General features: G+C 44.4%; 1 protein-coding gene and 1 long non-coding RNA gene across 2 annotated transcripts in view; one reads left to right on the top strand and one right to left on the bottom strand.

The window, feature by feature from the left end:
- Positions 1–628: 628 nt before the first annotated feature.
- On the bottom strand, positions 629–7,236 carry LOC138918083 (uncharacterized). The gene is made up of 3 exons (XR_011427036.1): positions 6,933–7,236; positions 1,613–1,656; positions 629–1,508 (listed from the first exon to the last, which is right to left on the bottom strand). It is a non-coding gene; the product is annotated as an uncharacterized lncRNA (long non-coding RNA).
- Positions 7,188–27,007, top strand: part of INHCA (inhibitor of carbonic anhydrase) — a 38,987-nt gene continuing 19,167 nt past the window's right edge. Inside the window, exons 1-9 of the mRNA XM_023620954.2 lie at positions 7,188–7,411; positions 14,014–14,186; positions 17,808–17,916; positions 18,827–18,988; positions 20,013–20,160; positions 20,989–21,044; positions 24,189–24,367; positions 25,722–25,893; positions 26,808–26,950. Coding sequence (XP_023476722.2) covers positions 7,369–7,411; positions 14,014–14,186; positions 17,808–17,916; positions 18,827–18,988; positions 20,013–20,160; positions 20,989–21,044; positions 24,189–24,367; positions 25,722–25,893; positions 26,808–26,950 — 1,185 coding nt within the window. The 5' untranslated portion in view covers positions 7,188–7,368. The remainder of the gene's footprint in view (positions 7,412–14,013; positions 14,187–17,807; positions 17,917–18,826; positions 18,989–20,012; positions 20,161–20,988; positions 21,045–24,188; positions 24,368–25,721; positions 25,894–26,807; positions 26,951–27,007) is intronic.

The following is a 27,007-nucleotide window of genomic DNA, read 5'->3' on the forward strand; positions in this document are numbered from 1 at the left end:
CAAGCCATGCTGTGGTAAGCATCCCACATATAAAGTAGAGGAAGATGGACATGGATATTAGCTCAGGGCCAGTCTTCCTCAGCAAAAGGAGGAGGATTGGTGGTAGATGTTAGCTGAGGGCTAATCTTCCTCAAAAAAAAAAAAGTCTAAGATGGTCAGATGGAATTTAAAAAATATATGCTTCTTATAAAAGACACACTTCAAATATAAGGACACTAAAACACTGAACGCAACAGGATTAAAAAATACTCCATGCGTACAATAGCCAAAAGAAAGATGTTGTAACTATACCAATATTAGACAAAGAAGACTTTAAGACAGGAAACATTACTAGAGATAAAAAGAGGCATTTCACAATGATCACAATAATAAAGGGACTAACTCACCAGTCAGATCTCACACTCTCAAATATGTATGCACTCAAAAACGTAGTTTTAAAATACATAAAGCAGAAGTTGGCAGAATTAAAAGAAGAAATAAACAGATCCATAGTCATAGTGGGGAACTTTAACATACCTCTCTCGGGTGCTAATAGAAAAATCGGACCCCCCCAAAGAATAGAACTGAACAACAAAATTTTCAAATAGGGATATATATACATATATGTATATGCACACACACTATACATATATTTGCGCATATGTATTTTATTTATATATAACATAACGTACAAATATACATAAAACACATAAACAAAATAATATACATATAATATATATGGTATATACATATATACATAAATAAAACACTTTACCCAACAACCACAGAATATTCATTTTTTTTAAATGCACCCTAAACAGTAAAATGTCACTATGTGTTAGGCCATGAAACAAACTTCAACACATTTCAAAAGACTGAAATTGTTCAGTGTGTATCTTACCATAGTGGAATTACGCTAAACAGCATGAGATAACTAGGAAATTACAGACATTGGAAATCAAGTGATACACTTCTAAATAAACTATGAATCAAATAAGAAATGACAATGAAAATTAGAATACATTTTGAGCTGGATAAGCATAAGGATATAACATATCAAGAAAAAGAGTGGTTATAGGGAATTTATAGCCTTCAACGCCTGTATTAGAGTGGAATAGAGGCTGAAAATCAATAATACTAGCTTCCTTTTATATAAACTAGAAAAAGAACAAAACCCAAAGAAAGTCAAGAGAGAAGAAATCAATGAAATAACGGATGAATGTACAATAGAGAAAATCAAGAAAGCCAAAAGTTGGCTCTCTGTGAAGATTGATAAAATAGATAAACCTCTGGCAATACCAATCAAGGAAAAGGAGAAAACATAAATTACCAATGCCAGCAATGAAAAAGAGGATTATAGCAAGAATCCTCCACATGTCAAGAGCTTCCAGGTTGGTGAACGCATCTGCGTGCTGGGAGGGTGGTGCGCCTCCGTTCCTCAAGGACAGAAGCTCCTGTGCCTGGGGCCCTTCTAGACCTCACCGATGAACCTCTTCATCTGGCTGTCTGTCTGTATCCTTTATAGTAAACTGGTAAACATAAAAAAAGTATAAAGATAATATTGTGAACAACTTTAAATCAATGAATTTGAAATTTAGATGAAATGGACAAATTTCTTGAAAAATAACCTTACCTTGAAGGAACTTGAAGAGTCAGAAAATCTGAATATTTCTCTCGCTGTTAAAGAAATTTGATCTGTTATTAAAAACTTTTCCACAAAGAAAATTCTAGACACAGGTGGCTTCACTGGTGAGGTCTTCCAAACATTTAAGAAGAAAATAACACTACTCTTACAGAATGTCTTCCACAAGATAAGAAAAGAGGTAACATTTCTCAATTCATTTTACAAGCCATCATAACCTTAAAACCAAACAGTAAAATCAAAGAAAACCACAGAATGATTTGTCTCATGAAAAAAGATGAGATAGATGCAGAAATATCATAAACAAAATATTAGAAATTCAAATTCAACAATATATAAAAAGCATTATACATGACAACCAAGTCGGGTTTATTCCAGGAATGTAATAGTGATTTAACATTTAAAAATCAATTAGAATAGTTTACCACAGTAACATGAAAAGGAGGAGAAATCATATAATTATCTCCGTAGGCACAGGAAAAAATACTTGATAAAAAGCAACACCCATTCATGATAAAAAAAAATTTTAGGAAACTCAGGAAGGAAGGGAGCTTCTTTAATATGTTAACTGATATCTAAACAAAGCAAACAAAACACCAGCAAACGTTTTACCTAGTGGGGAATTGTTGAAAACTTTCTTCGTCTATCACTACCTCTATGCAATAATGTACTGGAAAGTCTAGTCAGTGTAGTAAATACAAAAAAGAATAAAATTATAAGGATCAGAAAGGAAGAAACAAAACGGACATTGCTCACAAAAGACATAAGGATGTGTACAGAAAATCCGAAAGAAACTATTATAATTAATAAGATAATTTAGCAAGGTCACTGGATTCAAGGTCAATATACAAAAACCTATTGTTTTTTCACATATCAGCAACAAACAAATAGAAAATGAATTAAAATCATGATACCATTTGTAATAGCACCAAAAAAACCCAGCTGATATCTAGGAACGAATCCAGTAAGGATGTGCAAAGCCTCTAAACTGAATACTACACAATATTATCACGAGAAGACCTGGTGACGAAGACCTAAATAACTGGAGGGATGTGCCATATTCATGAGTTGCAAGGCTTAATATTGCCAAGATGCCACACCCCCAACTGACCTATATTTCTGTATAGTTCCAATCAAATCTCTGCAGGTATTTTTTCTGGAAATTGACATGTCAATTCTAAAAGTTATATGGAACTGCGAAAGCCAAGACAACAACAACAGCGAACAAACAAGCCCACGTCCATCTTGTAGGAGAACGAGCTGGAGGACTCTACACTGTGAGATATCAAGTCCTGTTATAAAGCTACAGAAATCGAGACGGTGAGATACAAACAGAAGGAGTGATATATAGACCAGTAGAATAGAATGGAGAGTCCAGAAACACGTATACAGCTACCTGATTTTTGACACAGTTTAGACTAAAGTGAAGTGAGGAGGGAGTTACCTTTCCAGTAAATGGTGTTGCGTCAATGGGACATATATGTGGAAGAAAAAGTGAATACGGGCTCCCGTCTCACACCATTCACAAACATCAGTTCCAAAAAAATCTGGGCCATATGGCTCAGCCTTGTCTTCTATGACATTATGCTAGCTTTCCCAGTCATTCAGTTTATAACTGTAGTTATACAGCAAAAATTAGAGGGTTTATAAATCATTTGTTAAATTCAAGAAGACCTAATGAGTGAGTATTTGGGGCAAAAAAAATGTGATGTTAAGAAAGTCGTCTGCCTCTTTTAACCTAATTTCTCTTTCACATGAATGGAAAACAAATCTGTCTACGTCTAAAAAAAAATCAATTCCAGCTGAATTCTAGATCTAAATGTGAAGGGTAAAACTATACAGATTTTAGAAGGAAACATAGGAGAATATTTTCCTGAACTTGGAACAGACAAAGATTTCTTAAATAGTATACTAAAAGTGCTAAACATAAAGGAAAGTGTTGAAATTGGACTCGGAAATATTCAAAATTTCTGTTTATAAAAAGACACCATTAAAAGAGAGAAAGAAAGCCACAAAATGGAAGAAGATATTTGAAATACCTATGTCCAACAAAGTTCTCATATCTAGAATATATAAAGAACTACAACTCAATAAAAAATAAGCAGACAATCCAATAGAATAATGAGCAATCATAAAATAAGAATCTAAATTGCCAATAAACATACGAAAAAGCTTCCAACTTTGTTAGTCATCAGGGAAATTAATATTAAAACTACAGTGAATTCATCAGGTGCTCCAGAATAACTAAAATTAAAGTCAGCCCAAACCAAGTGTTGACAAGGATGTAGCGCACCTGGAACTTTCATACTCTGTTGGAAGTGGGAGGAGAGTGGAAATTGTACAACTGCTTTAAAAAACTGGCAGCAGTTATGAAAGCTGACATAGGCATACCCTGTGATCAAGCAAATGCATCCTTGTGTATATATCAACAGAAATGCACACGCATGTTCACCAACAGACACGTGCAGGAATTTTCACAGAAGTATTACTTCATAATAGCCTCAAATAAAAACAAAAACAAAAACCAAATGTCCGTCAATAGACCTTGATAGATTCTCCACTGAAAGACTACACAGCAACGAGAATGAACAAATTACAATATGTGAACAGCATGGTTGGCTCTCACAAATATTATGTTTAGACAAAGAAGCTAGATAGAAAACAGTGTTTACTTTATGATTTCATTTTTATAAAGGACAAAAATAGGTGAAATTCATCTATGGTGTTCAAAATCAGAATAATGATGACTTTTGATCATTGGTGACCATAACGCAGATGAGGGTGCTTTTAGGGGTACTGGTAATATTCTCCTTCTCTGAGTACTAGTTACATGGGTGTGTTCACGTCATGCCAATCCATAGGCTGTACACTTATGATTTGCACACTTTATGTGTATGTATAAGTTCAATAAAAGGTTCTCATGAAAACTACGTAAATTCCGTTTCCTCTATGTTAAAAAGAGGAAGAGACTGCTATTCTTGTTTTCAAAAGTGAGAGGTCAAAGGATTCCTTGAGTGGAAGGAGAAGTAGAAGCAGCTAAGAGACCCACCTTGGAATCTCTGCCCTCTTGTGTCTTCCGCATGGGGTGGGTGCAGCGGGTAGCTTCAGGACTTATGTGTCACCATCACAGCAGGCCCAGAGGACGGGGTTTACCCCTTCACAGTCTCTGGGGCAAATCCCATGCCAAGGACCTCCTGATGAGTGTCTCACCAAGGAGAAGACTTGTTCCTCCTTTCCTTTGGGATGATGTTCAGAAGGGATTGCTGGTCTAGAGATTGCTTGAATCTCTGACCAGAAGGATGCTGGATATTTCCAGCTCATGAGCAGATGGGCTGCGGTCAACAGGGACTGTGACAAACTCTCTGCACGGCCCAGACCCTGTGTAACTGAGGCTCCTATGCCTTTCTCAGTGGGTTCCAGCTGGTCTCCCTCTGAAGCCCAGAGGGTCACTTTAGAAGCTGCCCAGATGTAAGAGGTCCCGTCCTCACTCCACCCTACTCCTAGTCATGCGGCACAGAGAGGGACAATGCACATTTCCTGAACTGAAAACCTAACTCAGTTGGCTAGAGGTGATGTGAAGGAGGAGAGGAATGGTGACAATCTCCCATTGGATCGTTCAAGGATGGCGATGTCTGTACGATGAAGAAGGAAGAGGAGAAGCTGTTTCCTCTGAGGGGGGTTGTGTGTATTTCAGAGAGAGGAAGGAAAGTCCAGATTTATGTATTACAGTCTCACGCCCTTGACCATGTGACTTCTCCTGTGATTTACAGTCTCTTCTGACTCCCTCCGGGCCACCTCTGGCCTTAGTGGAGGGCAGGGTTAATCTCTGCCAGAAGGAAGAACTTTTCATAGTCTTGGTAGGGGCTGAAACAAGCAACAATATTTACTTAGCAGAGATTCACCCTTTGCACACGGGGAGAGGGTACAGAATAAAGAGTTATGGTGGGTCAAAATGATGATAGACTGTTCAGGTTCAATTATAACACAATCTTATATTTTTTAGGCCCAGTTCTGAGGATGCTTTATTAGATGAGTCTTGGTTTGTAGTTTGAATTATTATATTGCCAGTCCCCAAACTTAATTCAGTAGAAAGTCTATTTAAAATGTATTCGGAGCAAAAGACTGAAACTAATGCTTTACACAAGAAGGCCTCTGGATGGTCAGTAAGCTTATAAAAAGATGCTCAACCTCATTAGTTGTCAGAGAAACTCAAAATTACAGCGCAAAACCACCAACTCTCCCACCAAAAAGGCAAAAATGTGGAGCAACCAAACTCTTATCCTCTTAAGGTGGAGTGTTAATTGCTCAACCCTTTGGAAAACTGTTTGGCAGTACCTTTTAAAGCTGAACATATGTCTACTTTATAACCCAGCAATTACTCTTCCCGGGAAATACCCTGCAGAAATGCATACCTTTATGAGCTAAAAGACATTTACTAGGATGCTCATAGCAACACTCCCTGTTTTTAGGAGCCCAAACTAGAAACTAGGTCCTGAACAGGAAAGATAAAGTGTGCTACATACACAGCATGGGGTAATACCCAATACTGAAAAGGCATGAAGGACAACCATACCAACAATATAGATGCATCTTACAAATATAACCTTGAGTGAAAGAAGCCAGATGCAAAATTGTACTTATTGTATGATGCTATCTCTATAGAGTTCAAAACTCAGCAGAATTAGTGTCTGTTGTTAGAAGCGGAGATAATGGATGTCTTTGTGCGGGAGGTGGGAAGTGACCGGAAGAGGGCAGCAGGGGGCCATCCAGCTCTGTTAACGTTCTGTTTCCTGAGACAGTGCTGGTTATACGGGTGTGTTCGTCTGGTGACACTTCATCAAGTTGTACACTTAGGATATGTGAAGTTTTCCTTCTGTTTATTTTTCTTCAAGAAAAAGGCCTTACAACTTTGTTTAAATTCGGAGGACTTCCCGCAGGCAGGGTGCCCAGACTTCAATAGGACGGGGCTGCGGGCTGCAGGGGCGACTAGCAGCTGCCCTCTCCGGGTTCAGAGCTTCCCTCTCCTCAGCCTTCAGCAGAGGGTTGCAGGGGACCGTGGCATTTGGGGGGGCTTCTGGGAGGGACCCGGAGTGGAGAACAGAGACGCTTTCGGAGGAGGAGTCTGAGGATCCCTGAAAATTGTGTTCACAACGTTGTGTACACGTGTGCACAGGCCTTCCTGGGGGAAGGGCCACAGTTTAGCTCCTGAGGATGACCCCTCGGTCCCGAGGAGTCTGTTTTCCAAACATTTCCGTGCTGCTTGGCTAAATGAAGGCCTGGGGATCCGGGAACCTGCGTTCCAGTAACTAACCTGGGACCGGAGGGGATCGCTCTCGCCTTGGGCCTCAGTCTCCCTCTTTGTGGAGTAGGGCGCTCAGTCCAGTCGGTTCCGAGGCTGCTCGGCTCGTACACCCAGGACGCAGACCCCCAGCCCGCGAGCGGAGGTCCAGCTCCGGGCGCTGGGCAGAGGGGGCAGCAGCGGGGCGGTGGCGAGGGGTCGGCTTGCGGCCCTACAGCCCCGCGGCGGGCCAGGGCGGCTGGCAAGCTGCCCCGGGGAGGTGCGGTGTGGGGGGTGTGTGTGTGTGTGTGCGTGCGTGAGCGTGGCTAGGGCAGTCAGCCCAGAAGGGCGAACCCTTCGGAGGAGGCGGGCCTCCCCCCCCCCCCCGCCCCGCCCCGGCCCCCGGGGGCAGGTTACAGGTGGCCGAGGCGCGGGGAGCCGAGTCGGTGTCGCGCGCCCGCAGCGGAGAATGAGGCTCGCCATCTGCGCGCTGCTGTACGCGGGGGCCCTGGGTGAGTGCGCACTGGGAGCCAGGCGGATGGGGACCGGGAGCCAGCCAAGGGTCGGCCATAGCGGGACACCGCGCTGCCTGGATCTAAAGGGCGCCGAAGCAGCCTGGCGCCTGGCTGGCCCCATAGTGCCTTCTACCCGCCGGGGCACCGGGTGCACCCGTGCACCTGCCACACTTTCGTTCGTCTTTTCGGAAACCCCGTTAGTCTAGAGCAGGGGTTCGCAAACTAAGACCAGTGGGGCAGATCCCGCCAGCCGCCTGATGTACAGCTGGGTGAGCCAAGAATGTTTTCACATCTTTAAGTGGTTGAAAGAGAATCAAAAGAACAATATTTTTGACACATGAAAATTATATGAAATTCGGACTTCAGTGCCGGTAAATAAAATGTTTTGAGAGCATACATGCTCTTTCAGGCAAGTATTGTCCATGGATGCTTTCAGACTTCGACGGCAGAATTGAGTACGTGCCCGGAGACTGTGTGGTCCACAAAGCCTGAAATATTTACTTGCTAGCCCATTACAGAAGCAGTTCATGATCCCTGACCTGGAGGCTTTTGATCTCTTTACGGTGAAGGAAACAGGGTCAGGGGACAGATGGGATTTTTCCCAGGGTCTAGGGTCAGTATCATGTGGGAGAAGGGCAGGTATCTAACCAGAAGGATTTTTCCTGCTCTGAACCGTACACTGCCTCCCATCCCTCCACACACTCCAGAGGTAGAGGAATGCAGGGGGAAAACAATACCCTAGAATGGGATCCACCTGCCACTCAGTACTGTGTGACTATAGGTGGTCCTTTGACCTCTCTGAGCTGGTTTCCTCATCGGTTCAGTAGGAATGCTTTTTCACAACCCACAGTTGCTGTGAAGGTGAAATGAGGTAATGTACCTAAAGGCAGAGCTCTAGACGCAGGTGAGTTATCACGGGTAAAAATCCTGCACAGGGCCCCTTCCTGTGTTGGGGGGTGGGGGGGGGGGGTGGTGGACAGCACTCAGGGCTCTTGGCTGGGTCACTGTAAGGAGGGTAATAGTAAGAAGTGGATGGGCTCGTGCGTGTGAAGAGCCCTTCCTGACACAACCGCAGCACATTCTCCGCAGCCGTGGTTCTCCGGCCTCAGGCTGTCTTAAATAACTTCTGGGGTGGGGTGTCTCACAGGAGGGGAGGGCTAACCTGGGCAGGGCAGAGGAAGGGGAAGGCAGGAGGGGCAAGGAGTGCCACGGGGGCCCTCTCTGGCCGAGTACTGCCACATGGGGCCTCACAGTGAGCTCTGCTGGGGCTGGGGAGGCGGGAAAGGTAGGGTACAGCTGTGGCCGGACGGTGGCCACCAGGACATCGGAGTGCAGCCCGCCCACCTCCCACGTTCTTCCTGAACAGGGCTTGTGTTATTTGTTCTTCCTCCGCCGCCTTTCCTGGCAATGTCAGGCGCTGACCCAAAGTTCATTTTCCCAATCGCCTCAGTGTTTACAAATCAGAGGCAAGAGCGGCCTGGCCCCTCCCTCCCTGCCTCATTCCCTCCCTCTTGGCCACTGGACGAGGCCGGAGTATGGGATGTGCATTCTTCAAAGCTCAGTGTTCTTTTCCAACAAAAACTCTTCTGGTGGCAAATGAGAAAAATGCAACCAAACCAGCTTAAATTAAAAAGATCAAGGGAGAGGGAGTGATTATTAGTAGGTCTTGCAAGAGCCAAGAACCAGGGGCTCAGAACAGGCTATACCCCGACCTCAGCCTCCACCTCCTTTCTTGGCCGTTTGCTCTTCTGGGGCTTAAGAGCTTTCTCCATGCAGTGAACATGTGGCCAGCGGCAGCTTCTCCCTTCCAGGATCGGTTCAAACTATTCACGGCGGGCTCTGGTTGCCCCTTCTTAAAAGTGCTGCATGGTTGGGTGGAGTGTTATTGATGATGGGCCTAGTCTAGCTTACTCAACTCTAGTTTACCCTTAGCTGGCTTGCACACACTCTCTTTCTCTTTCTTTTTAAAATCACTTTTATTGAAGTGTAATTTACTTATAAGAAAATGTACCATTTTAAGTATATATGCAGTTGAATAAATTTTGACAAATATACCTACCCATGTAATTACCACCGCAGTAAAGGTACAGAATATTTCCATCACTCTCAAAGTGTCCCCTCCCCCTCCCCAGTCATTCCCACTTTCTACCACTATAGACAGGTTTTGCCTTTTCTAGGATTTCACATAAATGGAATCGTACAGTACATAGTCTTTTGTGTCTGGCCTTTTCTGTGTTGGTATAATTGTTTAGAGATTCATCCACCTTGCTGCGTGTATCAAAGTTCATTCTTTTTTATTGCTGAGTAGTATTCCATTGTATGGCTTTACCCAAGTTTGTTTCCCCATTCACCTGTTACTGGATGTTTAGGTTGTCTCCAGTTTGGGGATATTATGAAAAAAGTGGCTATGAGCATTTAGTGTATGAGTCTTTTGGTGGGCATATGTTTTCATTTCTTTTGGTTTAATATCTAGGAATAGAATTGCTGGGTCATAATGCTAAGTGTATGTTTAACTTGTCAAGAAAATGTAAGTGTATTTTTAACTTGTTAAGAAAATGCCAAACTTTTTTGAGGAGTTGTACCATTTTCGTTCCCACCAGCAATGCAGGAGAATTTCAGTTGCTCCACATCCTGCTAACACTTGGTGTTGTCAATCTTTTCACATTTAGCCATTCTAATAGGTGAGTTGTGGTATCTCACTATAGTTTTAACTTGCATTTCTCTGATGAGTAATGATATTGAGCACCTTTTCATGGTTTTATTGGCCACCTTTATATCTTCTTTGATAAAGTATCTGTTCAAATCTTTTCCCATTTTTAAATTGGATTATTTGACTTATTATTGAGTTAAAAAGCCCTTTATATATTCTGGATACAATCCCTTGGTCAAATAGATGTATTGTGGTTATTTTCTCCAAGTTTGTGTCTTAGCTTTTCATTTTCTAAATGATATCTTCTGAAGAGCAGATGTTTTACATTTTGATCAGGTTCACCTATCAAATTTTTATTTTTTTGTTGTTATGCTTTGTGTCCTCTCTAAAAGTATAGTTGGCTACCCCCAAAGTTGCAATATTTTCTTCCTTGTTTTATTTTAGATGTTTTATAGCTTCATCTTTTATGTTTTGGTCTATGATACATTTTCAGTTAATTTTTGTGTCTGGTGTGAAGTAAGGGTTGAGATTCATTTTTCTCATATGGATATCCATTGATTCCAGGACTTGCTTTTGAAAAGAATAACCATGTCCCACTGAAGGATGATGAACCTCAAAAATATTATGTTAAATGAAAGAAGCCAGACACTAAAGGCCACACATTATATGATTTCATTTATATGAAACATCTGGAAAAGGTAAATCTATAGAGACAGAAAGCAAATTGGTGGTTTCCAGAGGCTGGGGAGAGGGGAATGGCACTGACTGCTTCACGGCTACGGGATTTTCTTTGGGGATGATGAAACTATTTTGGAACTAAATAGAGGTGGTAGTTGCACAACATTGTGAGTGTGCTAAATACCGAAAGGATTTTGTTGTTTTTGTTTAAAGAGTGGTCAACTCTGTTCTGGCAGGTAGTCATATTATCCGTAGATCAGCTGAATTTTTTCAAGACTAGTTTTCAAGAGTTTTAGACTTTATTCTAGGGTGAATTTAGCTTACTTCTGAACTCTGTAGTAAATGCACTGTTTATTCAATGAGATTTTTCTCTACTCTAAATGATGGGAACTCAAATGATTCCTAATCCCATTTGAGCTCTAGGAAATCTTTGGCTTAGGCTCCTCATTAAAGTTTCTTCCCTGGTGGTTGTCTTTGCCTGACCTTTACAATGCTCGAATTGGTATTTAGCCAGAATCTCAAGGGTATGCAGATTTCTGGATCTCAGTCTCTCTCTCCTGTCTCTTTTTGCACTTCCCTGCTCTTTGGCACACTGTGCTGCAGATTCTCCTTGCTTCAGCCTTACCCACCTATGATCTCTGTCTCCTCGACTTGGTAAAGCCATCTGGCTATTTGTCTTTCTCCTCTCTGCCCTGCCATCTGGAAATTTTGTCCAGGAACTAAGCTGGGGTGATTATAACATTCACCTTATTCGTTTCCCTTTGTTTAGGGATCATAGTCCTCTACTTCCTGTGGTCCAATATTTTTACACAGTTTTTTCATACCTTTTTTTTTTTTTTGGTTGTTTAAAGTGTTACGGCAAGTCCCATATCAGTTACTCTTTCATAGGTGGAAGCAGAAGTCCATATTGCTGTTGGTTTTTTGTTCTGTTTTTATTTTTATTTTTTGCATTTTTTAGTTCTCTGTTTTAAAACCATGTTTCTGTCAAGACTTTAGCTTTCTTTAGCAAACTTCATTCACCCTGTTTTATGCTCATGCTTAAAAAAAATTAGAAGTGCAAAAGCTACAATTTTAATCATTTGAACATAAGCACAGTGATGACTGAAAATACAGACTTTCAAAAAGGCTTTACCAATAAGTGCATGTCTTAGAAAGAGAAAAAAACTGCAGTTGTATGTCATAGCTCTTTGTATAACTTAACCTGCTCACAAAGCTATTTTCATTTATAGAGTTGTCTTGTCTCTACTGTTGCCAGTTGTTTCTAAGCACAAAATGTTTTAACAATCTATATTAGCAAGCAGAGTAAGGTGTTTGGAAAGGCTCAAAATGTACATGTAAGCTGTTGTTACTCCAGACGTTTCAATTCTGCAGGGCACGTGGCCTGGATGATTCCATTCCCTGGCTTGCTCTTCTTGCCCTGGGCTGCTACTATCAAAGGCTTTTTCAAATATAGCTGAGTGGCTCCTTTTGTCACTCCCTATCTTTGGTATGGGATTCTGTCTAAGGAAATTTGGCATCTCCTGTCCCATGTCTTTTGATATTTTCTACTTACAGACGGTTAAAAGGCAGTACACATTTCAGACTCAAGCAAACCTGGGTAGTTCAAACATTAGCTTCATCTCAAGTTATTTAATGTCCTTGAGAGAGGTTTTTTTCTTTTCTTTTCTTTTTTCCCCTAATCTCATCTACAAAACGAGAACACCAATATTTAAATGGCAGGACAATTGTGGACATTAGAGGAGGGTAATGTTTTTGCCACACTGCCTGACATCCACGGCCTCATCAGAAGCTGGGAGCTGTTACTGCCATAGCTTTCATCTTCTAGATTTAATTTAAAATGACATTTTGCTCAAATACTGCAGATTTGTAAACAGCGTTTTGTCTTTGTAATATTCTCTACACTAATTACTACAGCTTAAAATGCCAGTGAAATAAACAGGCACTGATTTCAATGCTCCAGCAATTAGTACCATGTAAGGTCAGAGCATCCAATGTCAGGATACGGACTAAATCACGAGGCCCACAGCTTCCTTCCCATACGATTCGTTTTCTTTTTTAAGGTGAAATTTACAAATATAAAATTAATCATTTAAAAGTGTGCAATTCAGTGGTGTTTAACACACTCACAATGTTGTGCAACTACCACCTCTATCTAGTTCCAAAATAGTTTCATCATCCCCAAAGAAAGTCCCGTAGCCATGAAGCAGTCAGTGCCATTCCCCTCTCCCCAGCCTCTGGAAACCACCAATTTGCTTTCTGTCTCTATAGATTTACCTTTTCCAAATGTTTCATATAAATGAAATCATATAATGTGTGGCCTTTAGTGTCTGGCTTCTTTCATTTAACATAATATTTTTGAGGTTCATCATTCTTTTTTTTTTCTTATTTTACTTATTTATTTATTTAATTTATTTTTTGATGAGGAAGAGTGGCCCTGAGCGAACATCTGTGCCAATCTTCCTCTATTTTATATGTGGCACACCACCACAGCATGGCTTGGTGAGCGGTGTGTGTAGGTCTGTGCCGGGGATCCGAACCTGTGAACCCCAGGCTGCTGAAGCAGAGAGGTGGAACTTAACCACTATGCCCCTGCCCAGCCCCTACTTCATCCTTTTTATGGCACAATAATATTCCATTGTCTGGTTATACCACGTTTTATTTATCCATTCATCTGTTGAGGTACATTTGGATTGTTCCCACCTTTTGGACGATTGCAAATAGTGCTACTATGACTATTTGTGTAATGCATGTATCTGAGTACATGTTTTCACTTCTTTTTTCTTTTTAAAAGATTTTATTTTTTTCTTTTTTCTCCCCGCAGCCCCCTGGTACATAGTTGTATGTTTATTTTTAGTTGTGGGTCCTTCTAGTTGTGGCATGTGGGATGCCACCTCAGCATGGCTTGATGAGTAGTGCCATGTCCGCACCCAGAATCCAAACCAGCGAAATCCTGGGCCGCGGAAGTGGAGTACGCGAACTTAACCTCTTGGCCACAGGGCCGGCCCCTGTTTTCACTTCTTTTGGGTATATGTTTAGCAGTAGAATTTCTGCATCATATGGTAATTCTATGTGTAACTTTTTGGGGATGCTTTTGGCTTTTCTCTCCAAGAGGAAAGGCAAAATCAGAGAAATGGGACCTGACAATTTATGAGCCATGCAGCCAATCCAATTTGTACCACACAGTCAACACTTGACCTTGTCTTTAACCTCTTCCACCAGCAGAGAAAGGTGAGTGCTATGGGTCCCTTCAACCTCTGGCCTCTCTCCCCAGGGCTGTGCCTGGCTGTCTCTGTGAAAACTGTGAGATGGTGCACTGTGTCAACTCATGAGGCCAGTAAGTGCTCCCGTTTCAGCCAGAATATGAGAAGAGTCGTTCCAGCAGATGGTCCTCATGTCATCTGTGTGAAGAGAACCTCCTACCTGGAGTGCATCAAGGCCATTGCGGTAAGTCACTGCTGCCTAAAGGAGAGCAGAAGAAAACCCATACCTTCTCTTTCTTTTTCTGGACTTATATTGTTTATTGCTTCAGTACAACATTCTCCCCATGGGAACTAGACCGTGCTATAGAGGAGAAAGAACTAAGCTGAAAACCTGAAAGTACAGGGACTGTAGAGAAAAATATAGGTGCTCTTTAATAGTAAAAACAATAATAATAATAATAATTAAAAACAAATAGAGAAGGATTCAGTGAAAATGCCTATGGTAAAGCAAAGACAGAATTGCAATGGAAGAGAAATCTATAAAGACTCAGAAAAAAACAAGAAGCTCTAGTCTCACTCTTATTCCCTAACATTGTTTTTGGAATTTCCTGGTACTGCAATCATATATAAAATGCATATGAAGGGAAACAAACAAAATATCAATATTTTCAGATGATTGCATGTTTAGAAAGTATAGTGGAATCAAGAGAAGTGTTACTATAATTATTTATTAATGAATAAATTAGTTTGGTAAAAAAATATATCACAATTAATGTCATTTTCATATGTCAACAGTTATTAGTTGGGGAAAAATAGCCCGAAATTATCACCTCATTTACTTTTAAAATACTGTACAAAAAAAAAGTTTCAGAAAAAAAAAGTCATATGAGAGATCCATAAGATTCTTATAAATATAATGCAAAAGTCTGGGACAGGGGCCGGCCTGGTGGTGCAGCAGTTAAGTGCACACATTCTGCTTTGGTGGCCCGGGGTTCGCCGGTTAGGATCCCGGGTGCAGACGTGGCACCACTTGATAAGCCATGCTGTGGTAGGCGTCCCACATATAAAGTAGAGGAAGATGGGCACGGATGTTAGCTCAGGGCCAGTCTTCCTCAGCAAAAAGAGGAGGATTGGTGGCAGATGTTAGCTCAGGACTAATCTTCCTCAAAAAAACAAAAACAAAACAAAAGTCTAGGACAAATGAACAATATTTATTAATAAATTAAAACATATGCCATATTCCTAGATGGGAAGAGTAAATATCATATACTTGAATATTCTCCCAAAATTAATAAATTTTATATAATTTTCATCAAAATACGGTCTTTTTAAAAGAATCAATAAAATAACTATAAAATCTTAAGAAAAAGCACATGGATGAGAATATAAATAGTATTATGGAAAAGAAAATTAGCTGTGGGTGACTAAGGCCAACCTGAAACTGTAGCAGACTTAAATCACAGTGTTACAAAGAACTGGGTCCTGGTGCAGACAGAGAAGACCTGGGAGAGAACAAAATTTGGATATATTCCCAGCTTCTGTATAAACTTCCATCTATCTAATTATTTACATGATATAATATAGATGCAGACCATGATAAATGTCCAACATCAGGAGACTGGGGCCCTAGGCTTAATATATTTAGGTAAGATACACACAGATTTAGATAGATGCATGATACGACAAACTTTCCAAACAAACTGCTGAGAAAGGATTGTTTAGCTGGACAACTGGGCAGCCACTTAGAAAAAAAAATCAAGGGAAATTTTTAATCCGTTTACCAAAATAAACCCCCAGCTTGAATCTGGGAGTTGACTCAATCTAACAGAGATGGACATAAGAAGATAAATCACAAAAGTAGACAAATTCGGAAATGTAAAAATTTTAAATCTGTGACAAAGAAAAAAATTTTTAAAGCCCTAAGCCTACAAAAAAATACATTCATATCGACTGTGACAAAACAGTATGTTGTAAAAACTGTATAAAGATGTCATTTAAATTTACAAGAAATGCTTAAGAATAACAAGCTATAAACAAAGCACTCACAGAAAAGAAATTACAGCTAACAGACGAAATAATAAAGGAAAATGCTCACCCTTTTTAATAATTGAAGAAATGCAAATAAAACAATTCTTAAAATAACAGTTTATACCTGGTAATGTAAGGACATTTCTTATATGACAGCATTTCTTGCTTGTGGGTTTGCATGAAATTGGTACGCATTGCTACTGTCATTATACATTTCTACATCATTTCTGGAAAACAATTTGGAAATATTCAGTAAGGGTCATAAAGATGCACACAAACTTTGATTTACTTATTTTTCTCTAATTCATATACAGAGAGAGGAGGATTGATTTGTTACAGGAATTTGACCTTATGCAATTGTGGGAGCTCGTTAAGGAATCTCTGTGAGACTATTGTCTCAGCATCTGAGGTTGGAACCTGAGGAGGAGGCAGTCAGGAGTGGAAGATGTGTATAAAGTGGAGAGGAACAAGAAGAACCTGGAACCACAGGCATGAGCTGGAGCCCACGGAGAGGGACTGAAACCAGTGTCCATTCTTGTTGCTTCTGACCTGGATGGTGCTCACCAGGCCCAGTGGCCTTCTTGGTCTTTTACCTTTATACTAAATCCCTCCCTTTCTTAAGTTAACTTAAGTTGAGTTCTGATACATGCAACTAGTGGAGTACCAACTTTATACACGTTTATATTTATTTTATATAAACACACACACATACATATATGTGATGAAAAACAAAACTCAACAGAGTAAATTTTAAAGATCTTATTGGCTTTATTCAATGATTCATGAATCAGGCAGCATCCAATCCAGCAGGTAGAAAAGAGCTCCAAAGAGCTGTACAAAGAGAGACTTCTATAGGCAGAAGGGAGCAGGAACAAGGAGGTTTTACTAGGCAACAAGGTGGATTGGTTGTGGCAAGGTCATCTTTCTTTAGGGGATGGTGGGCGTCTGTCAGGCCCATGGCCTCACCAGTGCTGATCAGGTGATTCCAGATTGACTAGTTTAAGATTCTATTTCTGGGAGAGGCTGAAACTGTAGTTAAGTTAAGTCTCGATTTGGTGACATGGGACTTAGCATAAGCAACTCCTTTTTCGGCCTATTGTCTTGTTTTTAGCATATGTGTATGTACATACACACATATATATGTACATGTGTTGTAAAATATATATAAGAAAAAATGGGGTGGGGAAAAGGAGGCAAATATATAGAAACACAATACTAAATTCAGAAAAAGCCAAATAATGTTAAATGTCAATTAAGAAATGAATAAAAAGAATGATTTCCATGATAAGTAGGGAAATGATCCAACCTCCTTTCCGAGAGGAGGCTGTGAGGTTGCTGCCTCTTGCAGGAAGGAAGGAATCCTTGGCTGACAGATCCTTGAAAAGGAATCTAGATCTGAAAGAGCCTTTGAAAGTCAAAACGTGACTTCTTGAGGAGGAAGTATTGTGCAATTTATTCACTCTCTAATCCAACAGACATTTGTTGAACACCTGCTTCCGGTAGGTGCTGGGATTCAGGAGGACAAAAACAACAAAAAAAATGTAAGCCTTGGTGGAGCTTACATTGCAAACGGGAGGGCGGACAATAAAGAAAGTTTGTCAGATGGTTGACAAGGGCTGAGGAGAAAAACCAAGGGGCATCCAGCATTCGTGAGTTAGTAGTTAGGAGTGTTGCTGGAGAAAGGCTCACAGAGAAGGTGACATTGGAGCCAACGCGAGGGAGGCGGAGGAGGTCTGAGCCATGCAAGTATCTGTGGGCAGGTGTCCTTGGCAGAGGGCAGGTGAGCCCTCCTCAGAGCGGAGGGGCTCCATCCGTGGGCTGGTCTCTTCTCTTCCAGGCAAAGGAAGCAGACGCTGTGACCATCGATGGAGGTTTGGTGTTTGAAGCAGGCCTGGCCCCCTACAACCTGAAGCCCATCGTGGCCGAGTTCTATGGGTCAAAAAGAGGTGTGTTCTCCCCGGGGACCCAGGTCTCTGGTCTGACACTGCAGCCATGGGGGAGACAGTGACTCGGTCAGTGTTACACATGCAAGGAACAAACTTGCAGGAGCTCTTTGGACTGAAGGAGGCTGTCACCTGTGCTGACCCGTGAGGGCTGGATGCTGGCTCTCTGGGAAGCTGTGAACTCTGTGTGTCCTGATGGACATGCCCTTGGTGCTGCTGGAGGAGAGGGGGAGTGCTGTCCAGAGTCCGTCATCCAGTGGGATTGCATCAAAGGAGGCCCGTCACTGGAGACACACGGGCTCTGACAGCCTCTTCCCTGTGCTCAGTCCCCTGCAGGTGCTACAGAACACGGGCCTGTGTCTGTAGTGAGGAGAGGTTTGGAGACAGTCGAAGAGTGGGGCTTTGCCTCCTCCCCATACTTATCCATTAGTGTCATCGGTGTGTGCGTGAGCACAGTCTGCCTCAATTTGACTCCAACTTGCAGGGTCCTGGCAAAATCCTGCGTCTTTCCTCTCACATCTTCACCTTTGTGTCTGGGCTGCAGACAGAGAAGCAGAGAGTGGAGAGAAGCCCTTTGGGAGAAACAGTAACATCACAAGGACTAGGAGCTGAAGCTCTCTCTGAGAGCACTCTGCAGGCCCTGGAAAGCTGGTGCCCTCCCCCCCATACTGGCTCATGTCTCCAACGGCTTGGAGGGGCCAGCAGAAAAGGAGCTAGTGTTTATTGACTTGCAAAGGGACAGTTTTCTTTCTCCTGTCAATCAAAGGCTTTTTTCCTTTCCTTTTCTGCCTGCTTACCAGGGGTTGGTGCAGGTCCTAGGATCCCCTCAAGTTCCCCATTGCACACTCCGGGAGGTTAGTAGCGACGATGTGGCATCTTCCTTTGGCCTTTCTTTTTCTCTGCTCCTTTGCAGATCCACAAACCCACCATTATGTCGTAGCCCTGGTGAAGAAGGCCAGCGACTTCCAGCTGAACCAGCTCCAAGGCAAGAAGTCCTGCCACACGGGCCTTGGCAGGTCTGCTGGGTGGAACATCCCTATTGGGTTGCTTCTTCCCTCTGACCCCTTCCAAGAAGGTAAGCTGGCTGGGGCTGTGTGCCTGCAGGCAGGGCTCCGACTCCAGTCACCCATACGGATTGTATTGGGGCCATACGATCACTATCAGGTGAACGTGCCTTAGGTGGGGACTTGGGACAAAGGCAAGGGGGGCTGAGTGGACGGAGCCATGAGTTTTTGTGTACTCCAGTCTTCTTGTTGGTTGTGATGACCCAAGGTGAGCCCAGGTGCCCTTTCAGCCCTTGAAAGGTGAAGGCCAGATCTGTCTGTGCTCTGCAAAAGTGCGTCTTTCTGAGTCCAGCCAGCTCTGGAACATGCATGTTTCTTCCGTAACAGGGACAAGGGGCTGCTGGGATCAAATGGAGTGCTGAGCCTGGGCCACAGCTCTGCCTATGTTTGCCCTCTCTTGGGGTTCCCACTTGCCTCAGTGTCAGACTCTGCTGGATGTCTGTCTGGGCGGTTGTGAGGTGGCTGTTGAGATGCCCCCACTCCCCCACTAGGCAAGTTATCCCAACCCACTCCTGTGGGTTCCCGGAAGAGGGATCCCCATGAGCCACCACAGCCCCTTGATCACAGAAGGGGAGAAGGGTGGGTGGGACCATGTCCTGAGGTAAAGGGCGCTGTCAAGGGTTCCTGTCGTGGTTAGAGTTCTGCCCGGCCCCCCTAGAGCCTCTGTGTTTTTAGTTAACAAGATGAGGGGCGCTAGGATGCAACTTGGCTCAGTGTAGGTCAGCAGCTCTTGTGCCCTGCAGTGGAGAGGCAGGGAAGTGTCTCACGGGCTGGAGCCCTTGGCCCATGTTCTGAATGTGATGTCTGAATGCACAGGGACCCCGGTCATCTACTCCCTTGGGCACCCGCACTGTCAGCCACCTCAGGCAGGCTGCACCTGGCCGGCCCATGACTACTCACTTCTTCAGGACAGTCCCGGGAAGTGTGTGCAGCAGACTCATGGGCTCTCACATAGGGCCGCTCACTCACACGCATGCACAACCCAGAGGCCCCGGCCAGCTCATGCCCTGAGGTCTGTGTGTCTGTGTTGAGCAGCAGTGGCCAAGTTCTTCTCCAGCAGCTGCGTCCCCTGTGTGGATGGGAAGGAGTTCCCCAGCCTGTGTCAACTGTGTGCGGGGAAAGGGACAGACAAGTGTGCCTGTTCCTCCCAAGAACCGTACTTCGGCTATTCAGGAGCCTTCAAGTGAGTGAGACCCCTCTGCTCCTCCCTCTCACACTAAGGATGGGGAAACTAAGGCACACGGAGTAGACAGGGCCCGCCCCATCCACCTAGAGCATCAGTGTGAAACCCCCGTCCTGAGTGCTTCCCACGACCCACCCTCACTCCTAACCATCCTGAGGAGCAATCTTCTGTGTGGGAGCCCCTCCTGTCTCCCCAGAGTCTGAGATCTGCCTGTGTTGCCCTCCTGGACCAGGGAGGGCTGAGGGGACAGACCTGTCTTTGGGACTCTGGGATCCACAGACACAGGCTTGGGCTCCTGGCCGGGCCAAAGGCCAGGACCTCCCGGCCTGCTTCTTTCTGCCTGAGCATCTCCCCGTGTCAGGGACATGTGCCTGCCTCTTCCTGGCTCCCTCTCAGCCCCATGAGGGCACCTCTCCATACTCCATGCCTGTAAGAGAAATGGCTACCACTAAAAACTGGAGCGAAATTGGCTAGGAATCCAAGATGATCCAGAGTTTTTATCCTCCATGTAAAAGACTTTAAACTTTTACTTAAAAAAAAAATCTGTTGCTATAGGATGGCTTGGAAGAGGAAGGTGACGGTCCCTCCCCAGAGTGGCCTGGGCTGTGGCTCACGGGGCTCCTGCCTGCTTCCGACCTGGGCTTGGCTGTGGGGATTCACAGCCCCTCACACAGGGCCATCGCCTCTGTGGGGACAGTCAGAAGCCCAGGAAACTGTGGGCAAAGCCCTGTGAGCCAGTGGTCCCGGCAGAGCCTCAGAGGGCTGCATGGGGGAGGGAGAAGCCCGAGTCACAGACGGTGGCCTGACCACAGCTGTCCTGTCCCTCAGGTGTCTGCAGGACGGTGCGGGGGATGTGGCCTTCGTGAGGCATACGACCGTGTTTGGTGAGTTCTGGATGGAGGAAGAATCATGTGGGCCACAGCCTGGCCCGGGGAACTGGTTCCTGCCTGAAAGTTTCCTTCCGTCTAGAGATGGGTGACAAGATCTTTAATGAAACAGGAGAATTTTTGTATAAAAAAATTTCTGTTTTTTTGTACTTTGTTTAGTGCTCAAATTATTCAGTCTATAAATCTACTAAACAAATTTTCTGAACATTTAAACCATACTTACCAGCTAGTAAGACAACACAAGTTTTAATAATCAAATTCTCTTGTCACCGAAATATCAATTTCAAATTTAATCACATACTCCTGAACACTTCATTATAAATGGCTCCTAAATTCTTCAAACACGCAAATTATTTTAATGATTTCAAAACTTATTAGCACATCTACAATTAAATCTGTTGCAACAGCATCATTACCATGGGCAAAAAAGTATTTCTTCTCTATTTCTATATTAAAAAAAAAAACCCAAAGAAACTTTCCAGAATTTTGGGCAATTTACCAGAAGCAAACAAAGTAGTCTTTCAGACAAGTTGAGGTTACAGAGTCTGGGTTTTTATAACCAATTAAATTTCTGTCAGATACAGACCACACTTGTAGCACTCTAGATGTTTAAAACCAAATGTGTATTCACTATGCTAAGTTCACTTTTAAAACAAATGTCTGCTACCTCCATGAGAATTTTGAGTCCTCACTTTTTACATGGGCCTAGTTCCTCCCAACCTAGCGTTTCCCTCTAACATGAAATAGAAGTTTAGTGTCCTCTGTTCCCGTGTTCGGCCTTTCACAGTCCTCTGTCTCCTCATTATTACACAATGACCCAGTTCATTAGCATTTTGGCAACTGATGCCTGTTTTATTATCAGTAATTTTAATTAGTGGGGTTATCTCTGGGTTTCATCTTTCAGAATCAAATTGTTCCAAATAATTGTTCTTTCTTCTCGTTGCTCGCGGTACCTGAGCCATTCCAGTGGGCAGCCTCTTCTAACACTCACCCTGAAGTATTTGAAAACATCCTCACTTTCCCAGAGCCACAGGTCGTCCCAGGCCATGCTGACTGACCTTTGCTGAAGGCCACTCGTCTGCTCTTCTACAAGAGCCCTCACTGCCTCTTAAGTAGAAGTTTACGAGGGACCATCCGCTGGGCTTTTGGGGGTGAAAATGAGTGTGGCTGGGCCGCTGCTGCCACCACTGGGCCCTTGGGTGACTGAGGTAGAAAAGTTCTTTCTTTCTGAAGATATTAGATCATATTGATTCTTTTAGTTTAATTCAAACATTACTAAATCGTTTAAAACTTTTTCTTTTTTAAAGATTTTATTTTTCCTTTTTCTCCCCAAAGCCCCCCAGTACATAGTTGTATATTTTAGTTGTGGGTCCTTCTAGTTGTGGCATGTGGGACACTGCCTCAGCATGGCTTGATGAGCAGTGCCATGTCCGCACCCAGGATCTGAACCAGCGAAACCCTGGGCCACCGAAGTGGAGTGCGTGAACTTAACCGCTCGGCCACGGGGCCGGCCCGTAAAATTTTTTCTTTTAATATAAGGATTCAAAATGTGTTTTCTCTAGGACATATCTAATTAAAATTGTAACCATTCACAAGCGCCGTAATAGTACTCCTTCAATATGAGATTTTTGTCAACCCCAAAGACCTGTATTAGTTTTCTAGGGCTGTCATAACAAAGTGCCGCAAACTGGGTGGCTTAAGCAACAGAATTGTATTGTCTCATAGCTCTAGAGGCTAGAATTCTAAGATCAAGACGTTGGCAAGGTTGGTTCCTTCTGAAGGTTCTGAGGGCGGGTCTGTTCCCTGCCTTTCTCCTGGCTTCTAGTGGTTTGCTGGCAATCTTGGCATTCGTTGGCTTGTAGTTGCGTCTCCCCAAATTCTGTTTTTCTCTTCACGTGACGTTCTCCCTGTATGCATGTCTTGTCTGTGTCCAAATGTCCCCTTTTTTGGAGAACACCAGTCATGCTGGATTGGGGCCCACCCTACTCCAGTAGGACCTCATCTTAACTAATTACATCTCTATTTCCAAATAAGGTCACATTTTGAGGTACTGGGGGTGAGGACTTCAAACATACGAATTTTGGGGCTAACACAGTTCAACCCAGAACACCTTCTAACACCTAGACAAGGGGAACCGAAGAGCCTGTTTTCCTCACAAGGTTTTCTGGTCCTTCTTGTACCTATAGAGTGCCATGGCCGGGCCCCCAGGCCTCCATCCACCCCTCAACCCTTCCACGGCCTTTCCGCAGCAGCCTCTGCATCCAGGGCAGTTGCTGCTTTGGTGGGGGACCTGGGTTTTCCCAGCATGGCGACGTGTCAGCCTCAGACTAGCTGAGACTTTGACGAGTTACCTCACCTCCCTCAGCCTCAGTTTACTCATCTCTAGAATGGGATAATCATGTTCCTAAACGAAAAAGAGTGTGGAGAGCCTTCAGCACAGTCTTTGGTGTGCTGTGAGCGCTCGGAAAACATTTCTGTCACCATTCACATTAGCAGAGCCACAGAGATGGGAGGCAGTCAGAGTGGCCCTGGGCCAAGCACGCCTCCCAGCCCTTGTCTGTCTGTGGTGAGAACCAGTCATGTCATCTCCCGAGGCCTCAGGTTTCTCATCGGTATAAAACGTATTTGGAAAAGATTCCCTTTCAGTCCTCTTTAGGTTGTTAAAAAAAAGAATGATTAAAGAAGTCAGTTTAGGTGATAGAAACAAACTTTAACACTTCGCGAAGCGGACAGTCTCCATTCTAACTGCAAAATGGGGCAGAAGGCAGGGAGCTCTCATAGGATGAAGAATAAAGAGCAAGGAAGAGAAAAACAGAAAACATCTGATTGGTTTGGGGTCATGTGGTCAACCTTGTTTGGGGTGAGAAGGAACAAGGAAATAAGTATAGAGCCCAGAGCTGGCTTGGCATCTGGCGATTGGCTGACGGAATACACTGTGTTTCTGGTCAAGTGGAGCACTTACAGGCAAAAGACGTTGTCTACGTTTTCGTCTGCTGACATGGCATCCCAGGTAGGAACGGCTTCATCTTGGGCCTCGAAAGTTGTTTCAACAAGGTCAGACAGTTGGTGACCCAGTGAGGAGCAGGGACCAGAGCTCATGGCTCGGCCTGCAGTCGGCTCATCTGGGCTTTCCTCCCCTAGAGAACCTGCCAGACAGGGTCAACAGGGATGACTATCAGCTGCTCTGCAGGGACATGGTCCGGAAGCCAGTGGAGGAATATAAAGAGTGTCACCTAGCCCTGGTCCCTTCTCACGCCATTGTGGCTCGAAGCGTGGACGGCAAGGAGGACTTGATCTGGGAGCTTCTTAACCGGGCCCAGGTATCCCCACCCACTGTACTCCCCTCCTGCTTAGGGGTTCCTGCTTGGATTTGGGGCATTTTCCTTAATACCGTCCTAGCCACTCTGGAAGTCCTTCTGGATGTAGGACACAGCAGGACCCACGGCACACATCATCTGCTTCACTGACAAGACACTTAGGCTGTATATGTTATAGACAGCAGAGGCCATAAAACCCTCGCCTAGCATCATCGACCCAGAAGGCCAAAGACTCTTTGCAGAAGACCTTCCTTGTCCCATTTTATTCTTTTCAGTTCTAAAGAAATCCTCAGGATGCAGTGCAGATGCCCCTCCTCCACGAAATGTTCCATTATTATCCTATTGGCCTGTGATCCCTCAGCGGCAGGTACCCGGCCGTGAGCATTCTCCCTCTGTCCTGCGTTGGTGGCAGTCTCTCCCAGCCAGCCCTCATTCATCACCCTGTCCCATCTCCGTCAGCACTCTCTGTTCAGCACTGGGGATTCAGAGATGAACTAGACAAAGACTTGCCCTTGAGTCGCTTAGAAAGGAATGTGGAAGATACAATGAGTATATTGTACATACAAATGATCACTAGATGAGATGGCACAGCCTTGGGGATGTGGAGTGTGTACTTTGCAGAGGACAGAGGGACTGATTTGCAGGGTATTATATCTGGGAAGATTCCTGGGCCCTGGGGAGTAAGCTGTGTGCACCCCTTGGAAGTGTGGGGGTTTGCCAGAGAAGGCAGCAAGTGACATTTCATGCATAGCCACTGCAAAAGCAAAAAGCAGACAGATACTGGAAAGAGTGTGTGGGTAGGTGTTACCATCAGCTCCCGCCAGGAACTGCTTTGGGGCTGGTCAGTGGGAGTCACAGGCGAAGGGGACTGCTTGAGATCCTTCAGTGCTGGTCTGGGCTGGGAGCCAAGCCCAGGACTCCTGACCTTCAGGCTTGATGGCAGGGTCCCAGATCACAAGCCGCTCCAGAATAGAGACCACTAGAGACACTCTGGGCAATCAGAGAGCCACGAATGAGGCAGTCTTCAAGGACTGCCCTGGGGGAACATAGCACTGGAGAGGGGCAGCTGCCTGGCACACGGTGACCTGTACCCCATCCTACAGACCTGGGGGCAGCCCCTGGCAGTTTCCCTGAGACTCACAGGTGGACAAGCTGGGGTTTGAGTAAAGCGTTCCTCGGACAGAGACTCGGGCCCCCTGTGAGCATAGGGACTGCCGAGGGCCTTGGCCACTGTCTTCACTCTCAGGTGCTCATATTTCTCACCCTTTCTCTTTTCCTGTCTGGTGTGGGGTTTGTTTTCCCTTTATTTCTCTATGCCAGCCCCCTTCCTTCACTGTTTCTTTTATCCTTTGAACAGGAAATTTTTGGAAGTGACGAGAATTTAGTATTCCAGCTCTTTGGCTCTCCTTATGGGAAGGACCTGCTGTTTACAGACGCCACCCTTGGGTTTTTAAGAGTCCCACCTAAGATGGATGCCAAGCTGTACTTGGGATATGAATATTCAGCTGCCATTCAGCATCTAAGGAGAGGTATGCAAGGTCCTGGGAGGGCAGCACACAGGATGGGGGTCATAGAGGCTTTCCTGGTGCCTGCAGGCCTCACCCAACCTTCACTGGCCTGGGAGCCCAAGGGCGCTACCAACTGCGTTGGGTTAATGAAGGGATTTTCTGCTGAGCTGGGGAAAAGGCCTGAATTTTGAGACCACAAAAGGGTTTTCAGGACCTTCTGATTACAGACACTTGAAGTAATGATGGTTCTGGCTCCCTTGTATTAACCAGGGTCAAGTTTCCCTGAGGCAGTTCTGTTTGAATGGGAATATAGCCCATCCTAAACTGAAGTGGGAACGTGGCCTCTGCCACCATCAGGAGTGGAAATAGAATTTCAGAAGGTTTTAATCCAGCTCCTGCCTTCCTCTGGATCCCTATGGTTCATTTCTTCCTTCCTTCTTTCTTTTTTAAAATTCATTTAGTCATCAGCCAATAGTTATTGAGTATCTACAAGAGCCACTGTGTTAGGCCTGGGCATACAGTGGTGAGCAGAGACATTGGGTAAGGGGAGAGCAAGCAGGCCCTTCCAGAACAGAGCCCGTGACTACCACCTGGGAATGCTTCCTGGGTGGGAGAACCCCATCCTGTAAGAGAAAACCCCTGAAGGCCCTGAGCTGGGCTGGTGCTCAGAGGCCTCCCTGGAGGTGGTGATGCCTGAGCAGGTGAGTTCAGGAGGGAGGGGAGTTGCTCTGCCTTCCCTGCTTTTTCTGAGAACCGAGTTCCCCATTTCTCTTGGGGGTGATAGGCAGGAATGAGTGGTGATGTGGGCATGAGATATGAGAACTCAGCTGCTGTCAGTAGGGACTCCATCGGGCAGCCATTAGCCAGTGGCACTAAACCCCCAGACCCATCTTGGGTCTTCCTTTGGATGCCTGGCTCTTCTTCACTCATCCCAGTTGTGGAAGACCCCCAGAGGGTGCTCTGGTGCTCAGTGGGCCAACATGAGAGGACCAAGTGTGACGAGTGGAGTGCTGTGAGTGGTGACGCCTTAGAGTGCACCACAGAGGAGACCACTGAAGACTGCATCGCTGCCATCGTGGTAAGCAGGGCCCCACTCCACAGCTGAGCTCAGGCACACAGACACATGGCCTTTCTG

This window comes from Equus caballus, chromosome 16 (assembly GCF_041296265.1).
Source record: "Equus caballus isolate H_3958 breed thoroughbred chromosome 16, TB-T2T, whole genome shotgun sequence".
Lineage (NCBI taxonomy): Eukaryota > Metazoa > Chordata > Mammalia > Perissodactyla > Equidae > Equus > Equus caballus.